Below are 15,904 nucleotides of genomic sequence, written 5' to 3'. Positions count from 1 at the left end.
TGAGCTACTGCTGCCCCAAATCACAGGAGATGTCCAGACTTTGGAAGCCTGTTAATCGTGTTAATAAGAGAAGGGCATTTAATTTGCTTTAACAACATATTTACGCAGATAGGACTTTACAATCGCCCACAATATTTTGTTGAGGATGTTTTTCTGAAACCAGGCCTGTATGACCGATGTCACCTCGTCTTTAGATGCACCTGCAGCCGCTGATATCAGAAACGGGGATCCGCGCTGCAACCTGAACAATTAATCCATTCCACATATTTCCGGAAGAACACATTTGCTGAAAGATTTGTGCAATAATCAGATTTTATGTGTCGAGTTTGGTGGCAGGAGAATCTCGTCTCTGCTTTTTGCGGATGATGTGGTCCTCCTAGCTTCATCCAGCTCTGACCTTCAGCTCTTGCTGGGTAGGTTCGCGGCCGAATGTGAAGCGGCTGGGATGAGGATCAGCACCTCCAAATCTGAGACCATGGTTCTCGACCGGAAAAGGGTGGCTTGCCACCTCCGGGTCGGGGGAGAGGTCCTACCTCAAGTGGAGGAGTTTAAGTATCTCGGGGTCTTGTTCACGAGTGAGGGTAGGAGGGATCGGGAGATCGACAGGCGGATTGGTTCGGCGTCTGCAGTCATGCGGACGCTGAGCCGATCTGTCGTGGGGAAGAGGGAGCTGAGCCAGAAAGCCAGGCTCTCGATTTACCGGTCGATCTATGTCCCAATCCTCACCTATGGTCATGAGCTTTGGGTAATGACCGAAAGAACGAGATCGCGGATACAAGCGGCCGAAATGAGTTTCCTCCGTAGGGTGGCCGGGCTCAGCCTTAGAGATAGGGTGAGGAGCTCGGACATTCGGGAGGGACTCGGAGTAGAACCGCTGCTCCTCCGGATCGAAAGGAGCCAGTTGAGGTGGTTTGGGCATCTGGTCAGGATGCCTCCTGGACGCCTCCCCGGGGAGGTGTTTCGGGCATGTCCTGCCGGCAGAAGGCCCCCAGGTCGACCCAGGACACGTTGGAGAGGTTACATCTCCAATCTGGTCCGGGAACGCCTTGGGGTCCTGCCGGAGGAGCTGGTGGACAAGGCCGGGGAGAGGACGGCCTGGAGCTCCCTAATTGGGATGCTGCCCCCGCGACCCGGACCCGGATAAGCGGAGGAAGACGAAGACGAAGACGAATCAGATTTTATTTTACTTCCTCAAAATGCTGATTTTACATTAGATATTACGAGAACCGGGAAAGGCTTGCCATCAAATTAAAAATCCGTCCCTTGTTAAGTATAAGTCAGGCTGGGCGGCTCACTGGCTGCTTCCAGGCCATTGACTTTCAAGAGCTACCGGTAGCTCACGACCAACATGTTGGAGACCCCTGCAATAACACAACTCTCATGTGTGAATTTAAAGTTACAGCAGTCGGTAATTCACGTTTTGTGTTTCTGTTTCCTACAGATGTTCAACAGATGGTGCAGGTTAAAGAAGATCCTGAACAACAGAGTGCTGGTGTGGACCAGCAGGACCCAGAACACCTCCACATAAAGGAGGAAAATGAGGAACTCTGGACCAGTCTTAAGGGAGAGCATCTCCATTTGAAGGAGGAGACTGATTCTGCCAGGTTTCAATTCAGTGCTGTTTCTATAAAGCGTGAGGATGATGAAGAGAAACGTCTGGTCTCACAGCTTCATCAGCAGCAAATAGAAGACAGAGATGTTCCAACCAGCATCTCATCTGACCAGATGACAGCAGAAACTGGTGGAGTATCAGGAACTAGCAGGAACCCAGATCTGAACCCTCATGAACAAACATCTGATTCTTCAGAGACTGAAATTAGTGGAGATGATGATATGAATCTAGACTCTGGGATGTCAGACTCTGGGTCTGAAACTGGAGACAAAGACCATGACTGGAATGAGAAAAGGTCTTCTGAGTCAGATGTTAAGACGGTCAACATATCCTTTAACTGTCTTGAGTGCGGTGAACGATTTCATGACAAGCAGTCTCTCCAGAAACATGTGAGAGTATCCAGTCATTCAGCAATAAGGTCTTCCAGCTTTTTGGTTAATAAGAAATCTGTTAGACTTAAGCAACATGTAGACTCATATAGGAAAGTCCAGAAAGAACTAAAATCATTTAGTTGTGGTGACTGTGGAAAAATATTTGGAAGAAAATCAAGTTTAAACATTCACATGAGAGTCCACTCAGGACAGAAACCTTTTGTCTGTGAGCGCTGTGGAAAAAGATTTAAACATAAGTCAACTTTAAACACTCACATGGGAATCCACACAGGACAGAAACAGTTTGTTTGTGAGCTCTGTGGAAAAAGATTTACCCGTAAGTCAGGTTTAAACGATCACATGAGAGTCCACACACGACAGAAACCTTTTGTCTGTGAGCTCTGTAGAAAAAGATTTACCCAAAAGTCGACTTTAAGCATTCACATGAGAGTCCACACAGGACAGAAACCTTTTGTCTGTAAGCTCTGTGTAAAAAGATTTACCCAAAAGTCAGGTTTAAACAGTCACATGACAGTCCACACAGGAGAGAAACAATTTGTCTGTGAGCTCTGTGGAAAAAGATTTACCCAAAAGTCAGGTTTAAACATTCACATGAGAGTCCACACAGAAGAAAAACAGTTTGCTTGCGAGCTCTGTGGAAATCGATTTACCCATAAGTCAACATTAAACGATCACATGAGAATCCACACAGGACAGAAACCTTTTGCCTGTGAGCTTTGTGGAAAAAGATTTACCCAAAAGTCGAATTTAAACATTCACATGAGAGTCCACACAGAAGAAAAACAGTTTGCTTGCGAGCTCTGTGGAAATCGATTTACCCATAAGTCAACATTAAACGATCACATGAGAATCCACACAGGACAGAAACCTTTTGCCTGTGTGCCCTGTGGAAAAAGATTTACCCATAAGTCAGGCTTAAACAATCACATGACGGTTCACACAGGAGAGAAACAATTTGTCTGTGAGCTCTGTGGAAAAAGATTTACCCAAAAGTCGCATTTAAACATTCACATGAGAGTCCACACAGAAGAAAAACAGTTTGCTTGCAAGCTCTGTGGAAATCGATTTACCCAAAAGTCGACTTTAAACACTCACATGAAAATCCACACAGGACAGAAACCTTTTGCCTGTGAGCTCTGTGGAAAAAGATTTACCCATAAGTCAACTTTAAACAAGCACATGAGTGTCCACACAGGATAGAAACCTTCTGTTTGTGAGCTCTGTGGACAAATTTAAAGTGACGGTGTGTACTTTCCCTGGCAATAGGGGGCAGTACAAACCTAAATGATTGCAAGCAAGCAGAATTTTTGTGTTCGAGTAAGACTTTACCAATGTAAAGTGAAAGCTATTAGGGTCAAAAACCTCTGCACTTTTCAAACATGTACTTCGTCCGATCTCTGCTGTGGGGTTGGGGGTTGGTTGTTTGTGCTCCCGACTGACCCATGTTCAGTTGTGTCAAGTATTTTAGACTTCTGTGTTTTTACACTGCTTTTAACTCATTCATTACCAGCCGTTTCCTGATCAGAAAATCCCTTTGCTGCCAGCATTTTTCAGCATTTTCACTGTCTTTTTAAGAGTCACAGAATGTTGCACACAAGGATGATGCCAACACCAAAACTAACAAAACAAAGAGTAGACTCACCTCTAAAATCAGGAAGAATCCGCGCTTTTCAAACATTATCCATTTTTTCATAATCCGTTGTTGAATTGTGATCGGCAGAAGCTTTTCCGGTTCGAGCCTCACTTTTTTTTACAGCAGTGGCCCAAAACGATCTCCTTACATGGATTTTCTGCTTCCTGATCACATGATGTGTGATGTACGGAGATGACGATCGGTTTTAGAGCTGGGGTGTTTGCTCTCACTCTGCGGGGGCTCGTTCCGACGCCCACACAGTAAAAAAATTTGCAGTTAAATGTTATGGTGGTTGGGTTAGGGTCAGGGTTGAGGGGGTTACAGACAGAGTGACTTCTTACTAGGCTTCCAGCAACAAAATGGGGTTTAATACAACATTTAGTTGACTTCAAGTGGACCTAAAAGCACAACTTCTCTTCTTTTAGTAAAAGCAATGTTTGGGATCCTTAGCACAAAAATGTCTTTTAGCAAAAGGTGTATCTAAACTGATATCATATTTTATAAGTCTCTTTTTTTATATACACGGATTCCATCCTTTGGTTCAGTTTTCACCAAACACAATAAAATATAGACCCATTGCATGTTATTGTTTACATCCAGGTAACTGAGCACATCCACACTAGCTGGAGGCTAGAAGCCCGTCTCCAGCCGTTACCCAGAGCTGTATCTCCATGATTTAAGTTAACAAAATATAACCTAGGGATTTAGATATGACCACTTTAGATTATCTAACACATCTTGGTGTAGATGAACAAAAAAATAAAATAAGCATCTCTAAGCTAATGATGTTTAGCACAAAGCTTCCAGATGAGCTTGAAATTGCTAGCTAGCTAGACAACAGTCCTCAGAACTGGCTGTCTGGAGTTCTCACAGCTTAACCGAAGGGGTGTTAGGAGCATAATTATCAGGGGTTTTCCTGCGTTCAAATTTGCGTGGCGGCCGCCTTCAGCTAATTTTGTGCCGCCTCAGCCTGATTTCACTCTGCCCCCAGCTACATGGATGTTATTTTAACTGCAGTTGCAGCGTTGCGCCACTATAGGGCGCTGTATCATCAGCGGTGCACCGAAAAGCGCTAAAACCGCTGCAGAAAAAGATCAAAATTGCTTTTTTTGCTATTTGGTACATATCTGTGGTTGGTGCTATTGTAGGCTGACCATACGTCCTCTTTCCCCCGGACATGTCCACTGTTCACTGTCTGTCCGGGGGGATTTCCTACATGGATCAAAATGTCCGGTTTTTCATCCAAAACCAGGGATGAAATTATGGGGGCTAGATATCTTTCAGGGAAAGATCCAGTTTCTACCTATATTATAATACTGATGGACTCTCAGCATAGCGGGATTCTGTTGAGTGGAGAGGAAGCAGAGCGCTGATCGTTGGTGCGCCCTCTGCGTCCGGCGCACGATACATTCTCAAGGTGGTGCAACAAAACATTATTATTAACACACGATCGTTCATATCTGTTTATATCCTCTGGTACTCTGTCTTTTAATCGTTCCTGACGCGCTCCACTCATCGTGTGCTGTGGTGATTTCACCCCACTGATGCAGCATCTAAATGGAGAGGGTGCTCGCTGCAGACCTAGAGACCTACAAAGGCGGAGCTGCACCGGAGTCAGCCCCGCCCATTCACGCAAACTTCTTAACTTCAGCCTAGCCCACTGACTTCCGTTTTTGTTTTTCAACTTTATCTCAAACTAACCTGACCCACATGAATTACGGCTGTTACTAGTTTACAGTCGTTAATGCTATGTTCTATGCTTCAATTAAACAAAATAAATATAACTTGCTACATGACAAAGCCTGCATATATCTCGAAATGAAAAGGTTTCTCTTAACGAAAATCTGCCCACAGCCGCTCCAACAAAACTGACATACAACAGCATGTAATTTTAACGAATCAGTTCTGGTGGTCCAGTGGCAAGATCGTCTGAATGAAGGTTTTGCTTTCCCCTCAGCTGATGCTGGTTCGATTCTCGGTGAGATCGGCAGCAATCTATTTAGCCAGCTGAAACATTTAATTTGTTTATATTTTAGTTGTAATGTTTATTTTCAGCAAAATATTTATGTCTCTAAAAGTTCTTTGAATTTGGTCGTTCCTAAACAGCATTTTAGTTGAAACTCTGCTCACAAATGGACTCACACTGGCTAAATAAACGAATAAATAAATAAATAAACACATTAGTCATTATATGTTAAACGGTATACCAGTAAATTGTTGTAAACATAGTACTGGCAAGTGTAGCTAGAAATGAAGAAAAGGGATTTTAGACTACCTAATATGTCCACTACTGGGGGGTGAACCTGTGCAGTTCTGCATGTCAACCTGACTCCATAACCACTTCACCACCACATCTGATAAGCAGCAATTGGCGTTACATGTAATTGTGCTACTCAATGTGTCTCTATAGATGGGAATGTATGGTTTATTGGCGGTGTCTCAGTAGAAGTCATTTCAGAAATAATTAGTCAGAAAATTCACAGAATATCCAGATTTGAGAACCAAGACCAGACCCGCTTCGGGGGAGGAGACCAAATTGAAGCTGAGATTGGAGGAAAATGTATGAATGAGGCCAAAAATGGCTTTGGAGTGTTTCTTATGAGGAAATGACAATATAACATGATAAAAAGTTCCAAAAGTTAGATTTTTAATTATATGGAACCTTTACACAAACTGTTCAATTAACTTCTCAACTCCGTCCTCAATCTTGCATTTTTTAGCTATAACACCCTCTTTGGTTCCAGAATGCTATCAAGTCTGACAACTGGAAGGAATTGGACTGACTCTGATGGAATGGGCGGGGCTGATTCTGGAATGGGCGGGGCTGACTCTGGTGCAGCTCCACCTTCTGGTGCACCTCCACCTTTGTGGTTCTGCAGCAAGCACCACTTGTCTAAATGTGCTCTCCGTTTTGCGGTCAGGAGATCCCTTTGATCTGCTCAAAAGTAACTGATGAGGTTAAAAAGTAAGAATCCAGGCAGCAGTTTTTCTGGAGAGTTTAGAGGAGATGCAGGAAGATGAGAGACAGACAGGACAGGAAATAGTTATATAAAAACAAGAAAACAAAATGTTTGAAAGTAAAATGTAGGTAGATTTATCTCCACTACATGTTTTTACCTGTATAAAACAATAAGCTATACACGTGTTATATTTATACATCTGATACAATTCAGATCACCTTCAAAACTCAGTCACACACCCAGGGCCGTTTCAAGGTATTTTGGGGGCCAAGGCAAAATGGAACACCCCCCTAACCCGTACATAATAGACATGCCACCATTTCATTGTTAGCAGCAGAAATTAAATGTTGTTACTAGGGCCAGGATTTTAAGGTGTTAATTATGATTAATTAGAAAAAAAAGACACGTTAAAAAAAATTCACGCATTTAATCGCAGCTTGCATTTCGAGCAAGGCGGAACCTTTGTGATTGCATGACTTCCTCGTAGACCGAATATCACTGATGCACACAACAATGCACAGTGCTAATGGCTACTAAAACGGAATAAAAACAAAGAAGTTGTCTTGCTTGGACTGATGCAGCTTTTAGGAAACACGTCTGCCTCTTTTCTTAACTTGGAAAAAAAAACCTTCCAGACAACAATGGAGTTCGTGTCGTGGACATTTTTCAGAGATCGTCTGCTGCAGCTGCCCGGTGGCACCGGAAATTTTACAAAAGTTGCGGTAAGCTATATTTTTAACATTTACGTAACATCCGTGCAGCGAGGGTCCGAAATTAAGTTTTTTACTCACCGGCCAAGTTGGTTGGTAGATGATGAAAATCTACCGGCCAAGCATATATTTTACCGGCCAAAGTTCTAAATGATTTAGATCTACCTAAAGCATGTTATTCTATATTGTTGATTCCAAACAGAGTGACAAAAATAATTAATTAATAATTAAAACATCAATTAATAAGAAAAACAACTCTTTTGTCATTTTTACTATTTATTTATTTTTCGAGATGTTTTTATGAACTCTTTCATTGAAATCTAGTCAGACTCCTTGTTTTCTCTATCTATGAAGTCTGGCCTCCTGCTTCTGACACCGTCTTTGTGCCAAAACATTACAGCCTCATTTGGTTCATAGTCCTTGATCTCTGGAGGACACAGCTGCACCATGAGAATATCTGAAAGTGTGTCAGGGCTAGGTTTGTCACGGTAACCGGTGTAGCGGTAAACCCCGGTGAAAAAGTTGGCAATAATAATAACCGTCTTGTTTTAAAAAAAAATATCTCGGTGGATTACCGTGGCTGCGGTGTAGGCGCGGTGACCCTTACCAGCCACCGTATCATCTGCTGAAGTTGCCGGCGGCACATGTGCACTTTGTTGTTTACGACCAAAACTTTCTTTAAGCTAAAGCTGAAATAATGGCCAGAGGAGACGGCAGCACTCGGGACATTTATTATCCCTCAAAGAAGACAAAGTGGGAAGTACGGGCATTTTTTGGATATTTGAAGATTGCCGAGGGACAGTTGATAGAAGACGGCTATCCTGTTTGCAGCACGAGCAGAAAAAGTGTGAAAGTGAAAGGCAGCAATGCTACGTGGCCATCATAATGTAGCCATTGTCTCACGACTCCACCATCTCCAGGTCACAGGTCCTGGTGGTTTTAATTCCAGTTGGATGAGTTTTCTTTTGGAAGGCTGGCTGACTCCAGTTAAAAACCACCACATTTCACGGCTAGTTTCAACATGAAGCTAACTGCTAACTTGATAAATTGATTGAATGGGATAGGTGGAAATGACGTTGGATGCGGCGCTCACGTTGCATGCAGGCGGGAGGAGTATCAGAAATCCATGGAAGATGACTGATAAACATAACTAATTTGGTGCAAACATTTACTCGCTATGTGGCAGATAGAGCTCAAAAATTTACTTAAAACAGAAACACTCAACTTTTCTGATGATTTTCTAAACAATGCTGTCGGGGAATTCTATGTTTCTGAGACGAGTCACTGTCTAAACATCACATGCATTACTATCATTAAGCAACAAGGTGTGTTGAAGCTGTCACCAACTAAGGGGCGGATGCTCAAGTGCATCAGGGGCAGCGAGGAATGAGAAAGTTGTGATCAGGCTGGAGATCACACCAGATTCGCTGTTGCTGAATCTGCGGGTCTGCATTATCCCCTTCTTAAAGAGCAAGTCAATCCCTACCAGAGTCTAACTCCACTCTCACTTCATGTTTGAAAAATGCAACAAATGCTGTTGCCTGGCAGACTGAGAAAGCGGAGCTGCTAACAAATACACACACACACAGGCTCACGACAGCATGGTGACATCATAATGTACCAGTTTACATCATAGCATACCTCTTAGCCAATAGCGGTGGCAGATTTAAATTAAACTACAGTGCAGAGTTTTTACCTGACAACGGCACAACACTGCCAGTTTTAGGCAGAATATTTAAATTTTAACTAAGATGCACTGAAGTGCCAAATTATTGACTAAATGTGTCTGCAGCATGATTAGAAGAAGAAGAAGAAAATATCATTTCTATAGCGCCTCTCAAGATAAAAATCACGAGGCGCTTCACAAAAACAAAAAATAAATAAATAAAAATGTAAAAATATAAAAAAGCATTTAGAAAATGTTTAAAAATATATTTAAAATGAGCAAAAAGAGACAATTATGATAAAAAAAATGTTAAGAAAGAGAGCGAGAATAGGAAAAAGGGAAATCAGTGGTTCCTGAGGAAGGTGGAATAGGTGGGGAGAGCAGAATAAAGAGAGAGGTGAAGAAGGTCATACAAAAGCCAGCTTGAACAAGTGAGTCTTCAGCTGCTTTTTAAAGGAGACCACTGAGTCCACTGATCTCAGGCTCAGGGGGAGAGAGGTCCAGAGTCTGGGGGCCACAGCAGCAGATGATCTGTCACCTTTGGTCTTTAGCCTGGTGCTGCACAACCAGTAGGCTTTGGTCACTGGACCTCAGGGACCTGCTGGGGGTGTAGGGACTAAGAAGATCACCAATGTAAGATGGTGCTTGTCCATGTAAGGCCCTATAGATCAGAACCAGGATCTTGAAATGAACCCTGAAGTTGACTGGCAGCCAGTGAAGCTGGAGGAGAAGCGGGGTGATGTGGGTGTGTTTGGAGGACTTGGTCAGAAGCCGAGCACAGGCGTTCTGAACCACCTGTAGACGGTTCAGGGAGGTTCTGCTCAGACACGTGAAAAGAGAGTTACAGTAGTCTAAGCGTGAGGAGATGAAGGTGTGAAGAACTGTCTCAAGTTCAGAGCGGGACAGAATGGGACTCAGCTTAGCAATGTTCCTGAGATGAAAGAAGGAAGAGCGAACAAGAGAACTGACATGAGAATCCAGGGTGAGAGCTGGGTCAAAGGTCACGCCAAGATTCCTGACTGAAGGTTTGGTGTGAGAATCTAGCTGACCCAGAGAGTCTCTCACTTTGGGAACCAGCTTGTCTGGGGCACAGATAAGGATCTCAGTCTTATCTTCATTCAGCTGTAGAAAGCTCCCAGCCATCCAGGTTTTGATAGAGTCTAAGCAGGTGTGTAACCGCTGCAGCTTAGACATCTCATGGGGCTTGAAGGAGATGTACAGTTGGATGTCATCTGCATAAAGATGGTAGGAGATTCTTTTGAAGGAGCTCAGGATTAGACACACATTTATTTAGTTTATCAGCAAAAAAAGTTTATTTGGGGGTGACTTGCTCTTTAACGTGACAGCAGGACTTCCCATGTAAGGAAGGTCCGCTCACCTGTTCGTCAGATCATTATTTCCTCGCCATGATCTTTTATCTTCCCATCATCCTCCAGTCATCCAGCTGGAACCAGTTAGTGTTACTGATCATTCTCAGAATATGTCACGCCTGCTCTGGTGTTAAAAGTTAGTTCATTTAAGTCCTAGATCATATTTGTGCCTGTTCTACTGTCATTTTGAAGGATTATTATTTATGTGTGTTTTTACTGCAGTGTGAGTAGAAATGCTAATAAAAACTCCCAATTATACAAACAAGTGAAACTGGAAAAATTAGAATCTGGTGCAAAGTCAAATTTATTTCAGTCATTCAACTAGACAGAGAGACTATTTAAAGGCTCAGGAACCCTTTGCAGGTGTTTTCTATGTGTAATTATAAATTTTTGTTGATTAGGGTTAGGGTTTCATATCACACAGTGATATTTGAATAATTAAAATGCATTTTTTTTATTAAAAGCTTTAGTTTACAGTAATAACCATGTCTAATGTTTGATTCTCTGTCTCATAATTTTAATTAAAAGTTTTACTTTGAGAGCACATTTTCCTGAACGATTAAAATGCGATTAATTTAGATTAATTAATTACAAAGCCTGTAATTAATTAGATAAAAAATTTTAATCAAGTCCCAGCCCTAATATATATGTATATATATATATATATATATATATATATATATATATATATATATATATATATACACACATATACGTATGTATGTATACACACATATACGTATGTATGTATAGCTTTGTATACTTTAAGTTACTGCAGCTTACCATTAAATGTGTTATCTATGAAAGATTAAATGCTTTGTGGAGTGAAATAGCAGGATTTTCTGGGCCAAACCCATCCTATTTCACAGACACATCTCTGGTGTTTAGAACAAATCAAACATTTTGAAAATCAGTTGAAAACTGAGCAAGTTAGAGTTATTTAAATAGTACATGCACCATACACCCCAATGTCAAGAAAGGGGTTAGCTGCAGTGGTGGTTCTACATGGAATTACTCCCCGGGCGAGACATCCCTTGAGCCCCCCCCCCCCCCCCCCACACACACACACACACACACAGAAACTCACACACTTCGCATGCACACTTATGCACACAGTAACACGACTGTATTCATTTCTAAAAAAAGGCATGTTTTATTAGAACGAAAACAGAACATAAATTTTTCTAAATTACACATATTTACATTAATTACCATTAAGTTATCAGAATTTAAAACTATATACATTATGTATGCAAATGTATCAAAAATATATAGAATCAAATATACAAAAAAATATAAAGAATAATATATGAACAGAATATATAAAAATATTCTAAATAACAAAAATCCTTCATCACACATAAAAAACTTAAACTAATCACTATAGCATTGCACTTTGACAGCAAAAACTAAATTGCGTTTTTGTTACTATTGATGCTACGGAGAAATAAAAATGGTTTTAAGGGGGGGTTAACACTCTGGGTTTGTTCCAAAAAATTCACCATCCCCTAAATTGTTCGTGGCCAAAAGTGTACAGTGGTTCCTCGCGGCGGACCTTCTGTGACACTCACTGTTTCACTGATTTATTTATTTTTTTTACAGTACATCGTGTTATGCGTTCTGATTGCTGTAGACCATTGTCAATCAATCTAGTCCAGTGTCTCCTGTACGGTAGTGGTCCCTAATAGGCCCACGGACCGGTACCGGTCCGTGAGTCCTTTGATACCGTTCCGCGAGAGTTGAGGCTCTGGTGTGAAATGTATGGTTGTACTTGTATGTCTTATTTTGAAAGAACTATTTACGCGTTACAATAACGACCAGAGAGCATTAAGAAGCAGAGAGGAGGATGTCACTGTCATTGTTGTTGGCGCACAGCTCAAGTCACGTTTATTATTATATTTACAAAATACCACAGTTTCTTTTTTATTCTTTTGTTGTATTTATCTGTGACACCTTAAAGGTCGTTCCCTGAAAATATTGTCTGACATTAAAGTGGTCCGTGGTGCAAAAAAGGTTGGGGAATGCTGCTGTACAGTACAGAATGTGTTTAGCTTGTCGAATTTACATAAATCTTCGATCGCTAGCAGTGTAACTCTGAAGTGCTGTACTGTATGTTTGTAAGTTTTCTCCCAAACAAACACAACAATGCAGAAGAAACGTTTTCCACCCTCAAATGCACCTTTTGGTTTCATTCCATAATACTCCTCCCGGTCCTTGTCCAACTTTGAACTGCGTCCCATACCTGCTTCATGTTGAGAAGCACCTGGACACCCACAAGGAGCTGACACAGAGGAGGCAGCGGAAGGTAAAGCTTGACCTGAAGAGGAAGGTGGCCTTGCAGCTCCTCAGGGAGTTGCGGGCCACTGACCCCCAGCCTCCCATGGTCAGTACACTGGACCTAGACGGTGACCTGGCGGCAGGCGAGGGAAACACCTGCGCCAACCCTGCTTGCAGGACCCGGGCCACGTACCTAACCAATGAGGTCTACCTTCTCCAGGGCGCTCTGGCGGATGCCAAGGTGAGTGAACGAAAAGTTGGCTGTTATGTTAAACTGGTAATCTAATGACAGTGCTGTAAGGTCAATTAGGTAAGGCATATTTAGCAAGAACCACTCTTTTTTCCCCATGCAGAGGCAGCTGCAGCAGCTCCAGCCGCAACAGGCCTCCTCTCCGCCGGAACCGCGGCATGGGCACGGGCAGGGCCTTAGGTTGCGCGCCTCGGCTTCCGCCCCCTCGCGCACCTCCCCTATCGCTCCCCTCGAGCTCCAGCTCCTCATCAGCGGACGAGGAGGGCGAAGAACAGCGGGAACAGGGGCAGGGACAGCGCCGTAGGTCACGCGCCTCGGCTTCCGCCCCCTCGCGCGCCTCCCCTACCGCCTCCTCAGAGGAGAAGAGCGAGGAGCCCCATGCCCAGCCCCCGGAGCACCAGGCCCAGCCCCCGGAGCCCCAGAGGAGCCCGCAGCAGCCTGAGGTGGACACACGGGGGACTAAACAGAATCTAACGTTTTCCCCGGCTAGTGAGGTGAGAACACACTTACTAGATATTTTTGTTGTTAATTATTACAGTGCCATGATCTTTTTGACTTTTTGGCCAAAGCTTGTCACTTGATCAGTTCTCATGATTGTTTTTGTCTCTACCCAGGAGCTGACAGAAACAGAGGCCCCTGTGCCGAAAAAGAAGTCAGAGAAGAGCAAGAGGACAAAGGAGGCAATTTCTTCTCCCTCTGCCCGTGCTTTCTCTGACACCGTGAGTGAGAGTGATTGGTTGTTCAGTAATTTAATGAATGCTGACAAAATTTAGAACCAATGAAGCTACGTGTTAACGCGGTTAATGTTTTTTGTTTTGTTATTTTAGGAAAAGTCGCCCAAGAAGAAGCTCTCCGCTATGGAGACGGCCTTCCAAGGCTTGGCCCCCTGCTTGGCTGGGAAAAGTAAGGCCTCCAAGCTGAGGAACAGTCCCTTGGGCACCTCCATTGGTAAGAAGCAACACATAGGGTATTTGGAGGTGTATGGAGCCATTTCATGCGGCACTCATCACGTTGTCTTGCATCTTTACAGAATCCTACCTGGAGGATTACTTCACTTTTATCTTCTGCCCCAAGGGAAAGAGCAAAATGCAGGAGAACGCAGTTTCTAAGCTGAGCCGGGCAAAGGTTTTTGTGAAATATCTTTTGCTCGGCTCTGACTCGCCTGCGTCCTGGAACTGGCAGTTCCTGTACAACATCCCCCTGCTGAAGTCGTAAGTAGTGCATTTGGAAAGAATTAACCTCACTGCCTTCTATCTGTGCGCCCGTTCAGCACCACCTCACTCGACTCTTTTAATCTGTTCTTTACACAGCTACCCCGCAGTCCTCTGCAAATTTGGCCTTTCGCCGACCACCATCAGCCTCTACTTGGGCCAGGCCGTCTCATTTGTGGAGTACTTCAGGGCCATGCTGCCCAGCCACTCGCGGCTCCACCGTGGGCAAACCAAAATCCTGGTCCTCAAGCTCAAGAAGCTGAGCAGGGACATCGGGCGGACCGTCCTGGGACACCAGCTGCTGACCAAGCAAAAAAAGGTCTCCAAGCTGGTGTCCAAGGAGGACCTCCGCCTTTGCCAGCTCCTTGCTCGGGAGAAAATCCCCTCTCTGCTCGGTGAGTCCGTCACGCCTCTCCGCCTCTCGTAAGCCTTTTGTCAGCGGTGCCACGGAATCTACCAATCTCATTGTTCCCTTCTATCTTCATCCGTCGTTTCAGAGGACATTGAGAAGGCGCCGGCGAGGGACCCCAAGACCCGCTACAGGTTCTTTGGCTACCTCGCAGCCTACCTGTCTGTCATTTATGGCCACCGGACGGGGGTCCTCACCCGCATGAGGGTCAAGGAGGTCCGGCAGGCCATAGGTGACGACCAGACAGGTTATCTAATCAATGTAAGCACCTTTGGCGTTTTCTGCTAACCCAACACTTTTTTTGGACCTTATTTCACCTTCTTCTTTTGTTTAAGGGCTAACCTGCTTCTCTTTTGGGTGTTTTTTTTTTTATGTTGGGGATCTTTTAATGATATTTTCAACGCCGGCAAATCTGATGTCTTCAAAGTTCTTTTTTAAATTTAATTTAATATTTTTTTTTACCATTGACTGACCCCTCCGGTTTCTGTCATACTTGGTCTTCTGCAGGTCCTCGAGCACAAGACTGCCCGGAAATTCGGAACCGCCCAAATCTACTTAGAGCCCGAAGAATTTTTGTGGTTCCAGACCTGGCTCAGGCTGAGAGACAGAGCCGTTGCCAGGAATGGCTATTTATTTTCGTCTCTTGGCCGTGGGGAGGCGAAAGACATGGCCCGTTATTTCAGCAAAGCCTGGAAAGAGATGGGACTCTAGGGGTACCCTACCATCATGGACATACGAACGGCTGTGTCCACCTACGTGAGTATCACAAACACCAAACACAATCAATTTCATGCGCGTGTATTCATACTGATGCAAGTCTCATTTTCTTTGCTGTAGAATTTTCAGGAGAACAACCCGGAGGTGCGGGAGAACCTCTCTAAATTCATGTGCCACAACGTGGGCACCCAGGAGAGGTTCTATGCCTTACACAAGAACGTCTCCCGGGCAAGAGAGATCCGGCAGCTTTTTGTCTGCCTCTCGCTAAGAGAGGGGGCTCATCAAAAGACGAGCCGGCTGCTCCCGCACATTTACCCGCTGAACCACAGGCTCCTGCTAGTCCCGGTCCTGCTCCTGCCAGTCCCGGTCCTGCTCCTCCCACTGCCGCCTCCGGGTCTCGAGCGGCGGAGGAGAGTACCCGAGTAAGTTGAAATCATGAGATCGCTATCACACCACAACACGTTCACTGAACTAATTGGGATTCTGTTCTTCCTTCAGAAGAGAACGCCCATTTTGGGGTACTTTTAAAGGCTCGGTTGCCTTTGCCAGCTCCTTGCTCGGGAGAAAATCCCCTCTCTGCTCGGTGAGTCCGTCACGCCTCTCCACCTCTCGCAAGCCTTTTGTCAGCGGTGCCACGGAATCTACCAATCTCATCGTTCTCTTCTATCTTTATCCGTCATTTCAGAGGACATTGAGA

The 15,904-nt window shown here is 44.1% G+C and overlaps 2 protein-coding genes across 2 annotated transcripts in view; both read left to right on the top strand.

Annotated features, from left to right (window-relative positions):
- LOC129162273 (oocyte zinc finger protein XlCOF6-like) overlaps window positions 1-5,812 on the top strand; it is a 71,989-nt gene extending 66,177 nt beyond the window's left edge. Inside the window, exon 3 of the mRNA XM_070542118.1 lies at window positions 1,442-5,812. Coding sequence (XP_070398219.1) covers window positions 1,442-3,204 — 1,763 coding nt within the window. The 3' untranslated portion in view covers window positions 3,205-5,812. The remainder of the gene's footprint in view (window positions 1-1,441) is intronic.
- Window positions 5,813-12,853: 7,041 nt separating this feature from the next.
- On the top strand, window positions 12,854-15,467 carry LOC107372737 (uncharacterized). The gene is made up of 9 exons (XM_054738782.2): window positions 12,854-12,861; window positions 12,974-13,364; window positions 13,485-13,589; window positions 13,698-13,818; window positions 13,901-14,081; window positions 14,181-14,476; window positions 14,579-14,751; window positions 14,998-15,246; window positions 15,328-15,467. The coding sequence occupies exons 1-8, from the start codon at window positions 12,854-12,856 to the stop codon at window positions 15,199-15,201; spliced, it is 1,479 nt and encodes a 492-aa protein (XP_054594757.2). The 3' UTR covers window positions 15,202-15,246; window positions 15,328-15,467.
- The last annotated feature ends 437 nt before the right edge of the window (window positions 15,468-15,904 follow it).

The sequence above is a fragment of the Nothobranchius furzeri genome, chromosome 12, assembly GCF_043380555.1.
Source record: "Nothobranchius furzeri strain GRZ-AD chromosome 12, NfurGRZ-RIMD1, whole genome shotgun sequence".
Classification (NCBI taxonomy): domain Eukaryota; kingdom Metazoa; phylum Chordata; class Actinopteri; order Cyprinodontiformes; family Nothobranchiidae; genus Nothobranchius; species Nothobranchius furzeri.
Note: the sequence above shows the minus strand (reverse complement) of the source record. Positions and strands in the feature narration are given on the sequence as shown.

Excerpts from the sequence above, each read along its gene's own strand:
- LOC107372737 (XM_054738782.2), top strand. Across the intron at positions 14,477-14,578 it reads GAAAATCCCCTCTCTGCTCG|AGGACATTGAGAAGGCGCCG; the intron begins GTGAGTCCGTCA and ends CCGTCGTTTCAG. Across the intron at positions 14,752-14,997 it reads AGACAGGTTATCTAATCAAT|GTCCTCGAGCACAAGACTGC; the intron begins GTAAGCACCTTT and ends GGTCTTCTGCAG.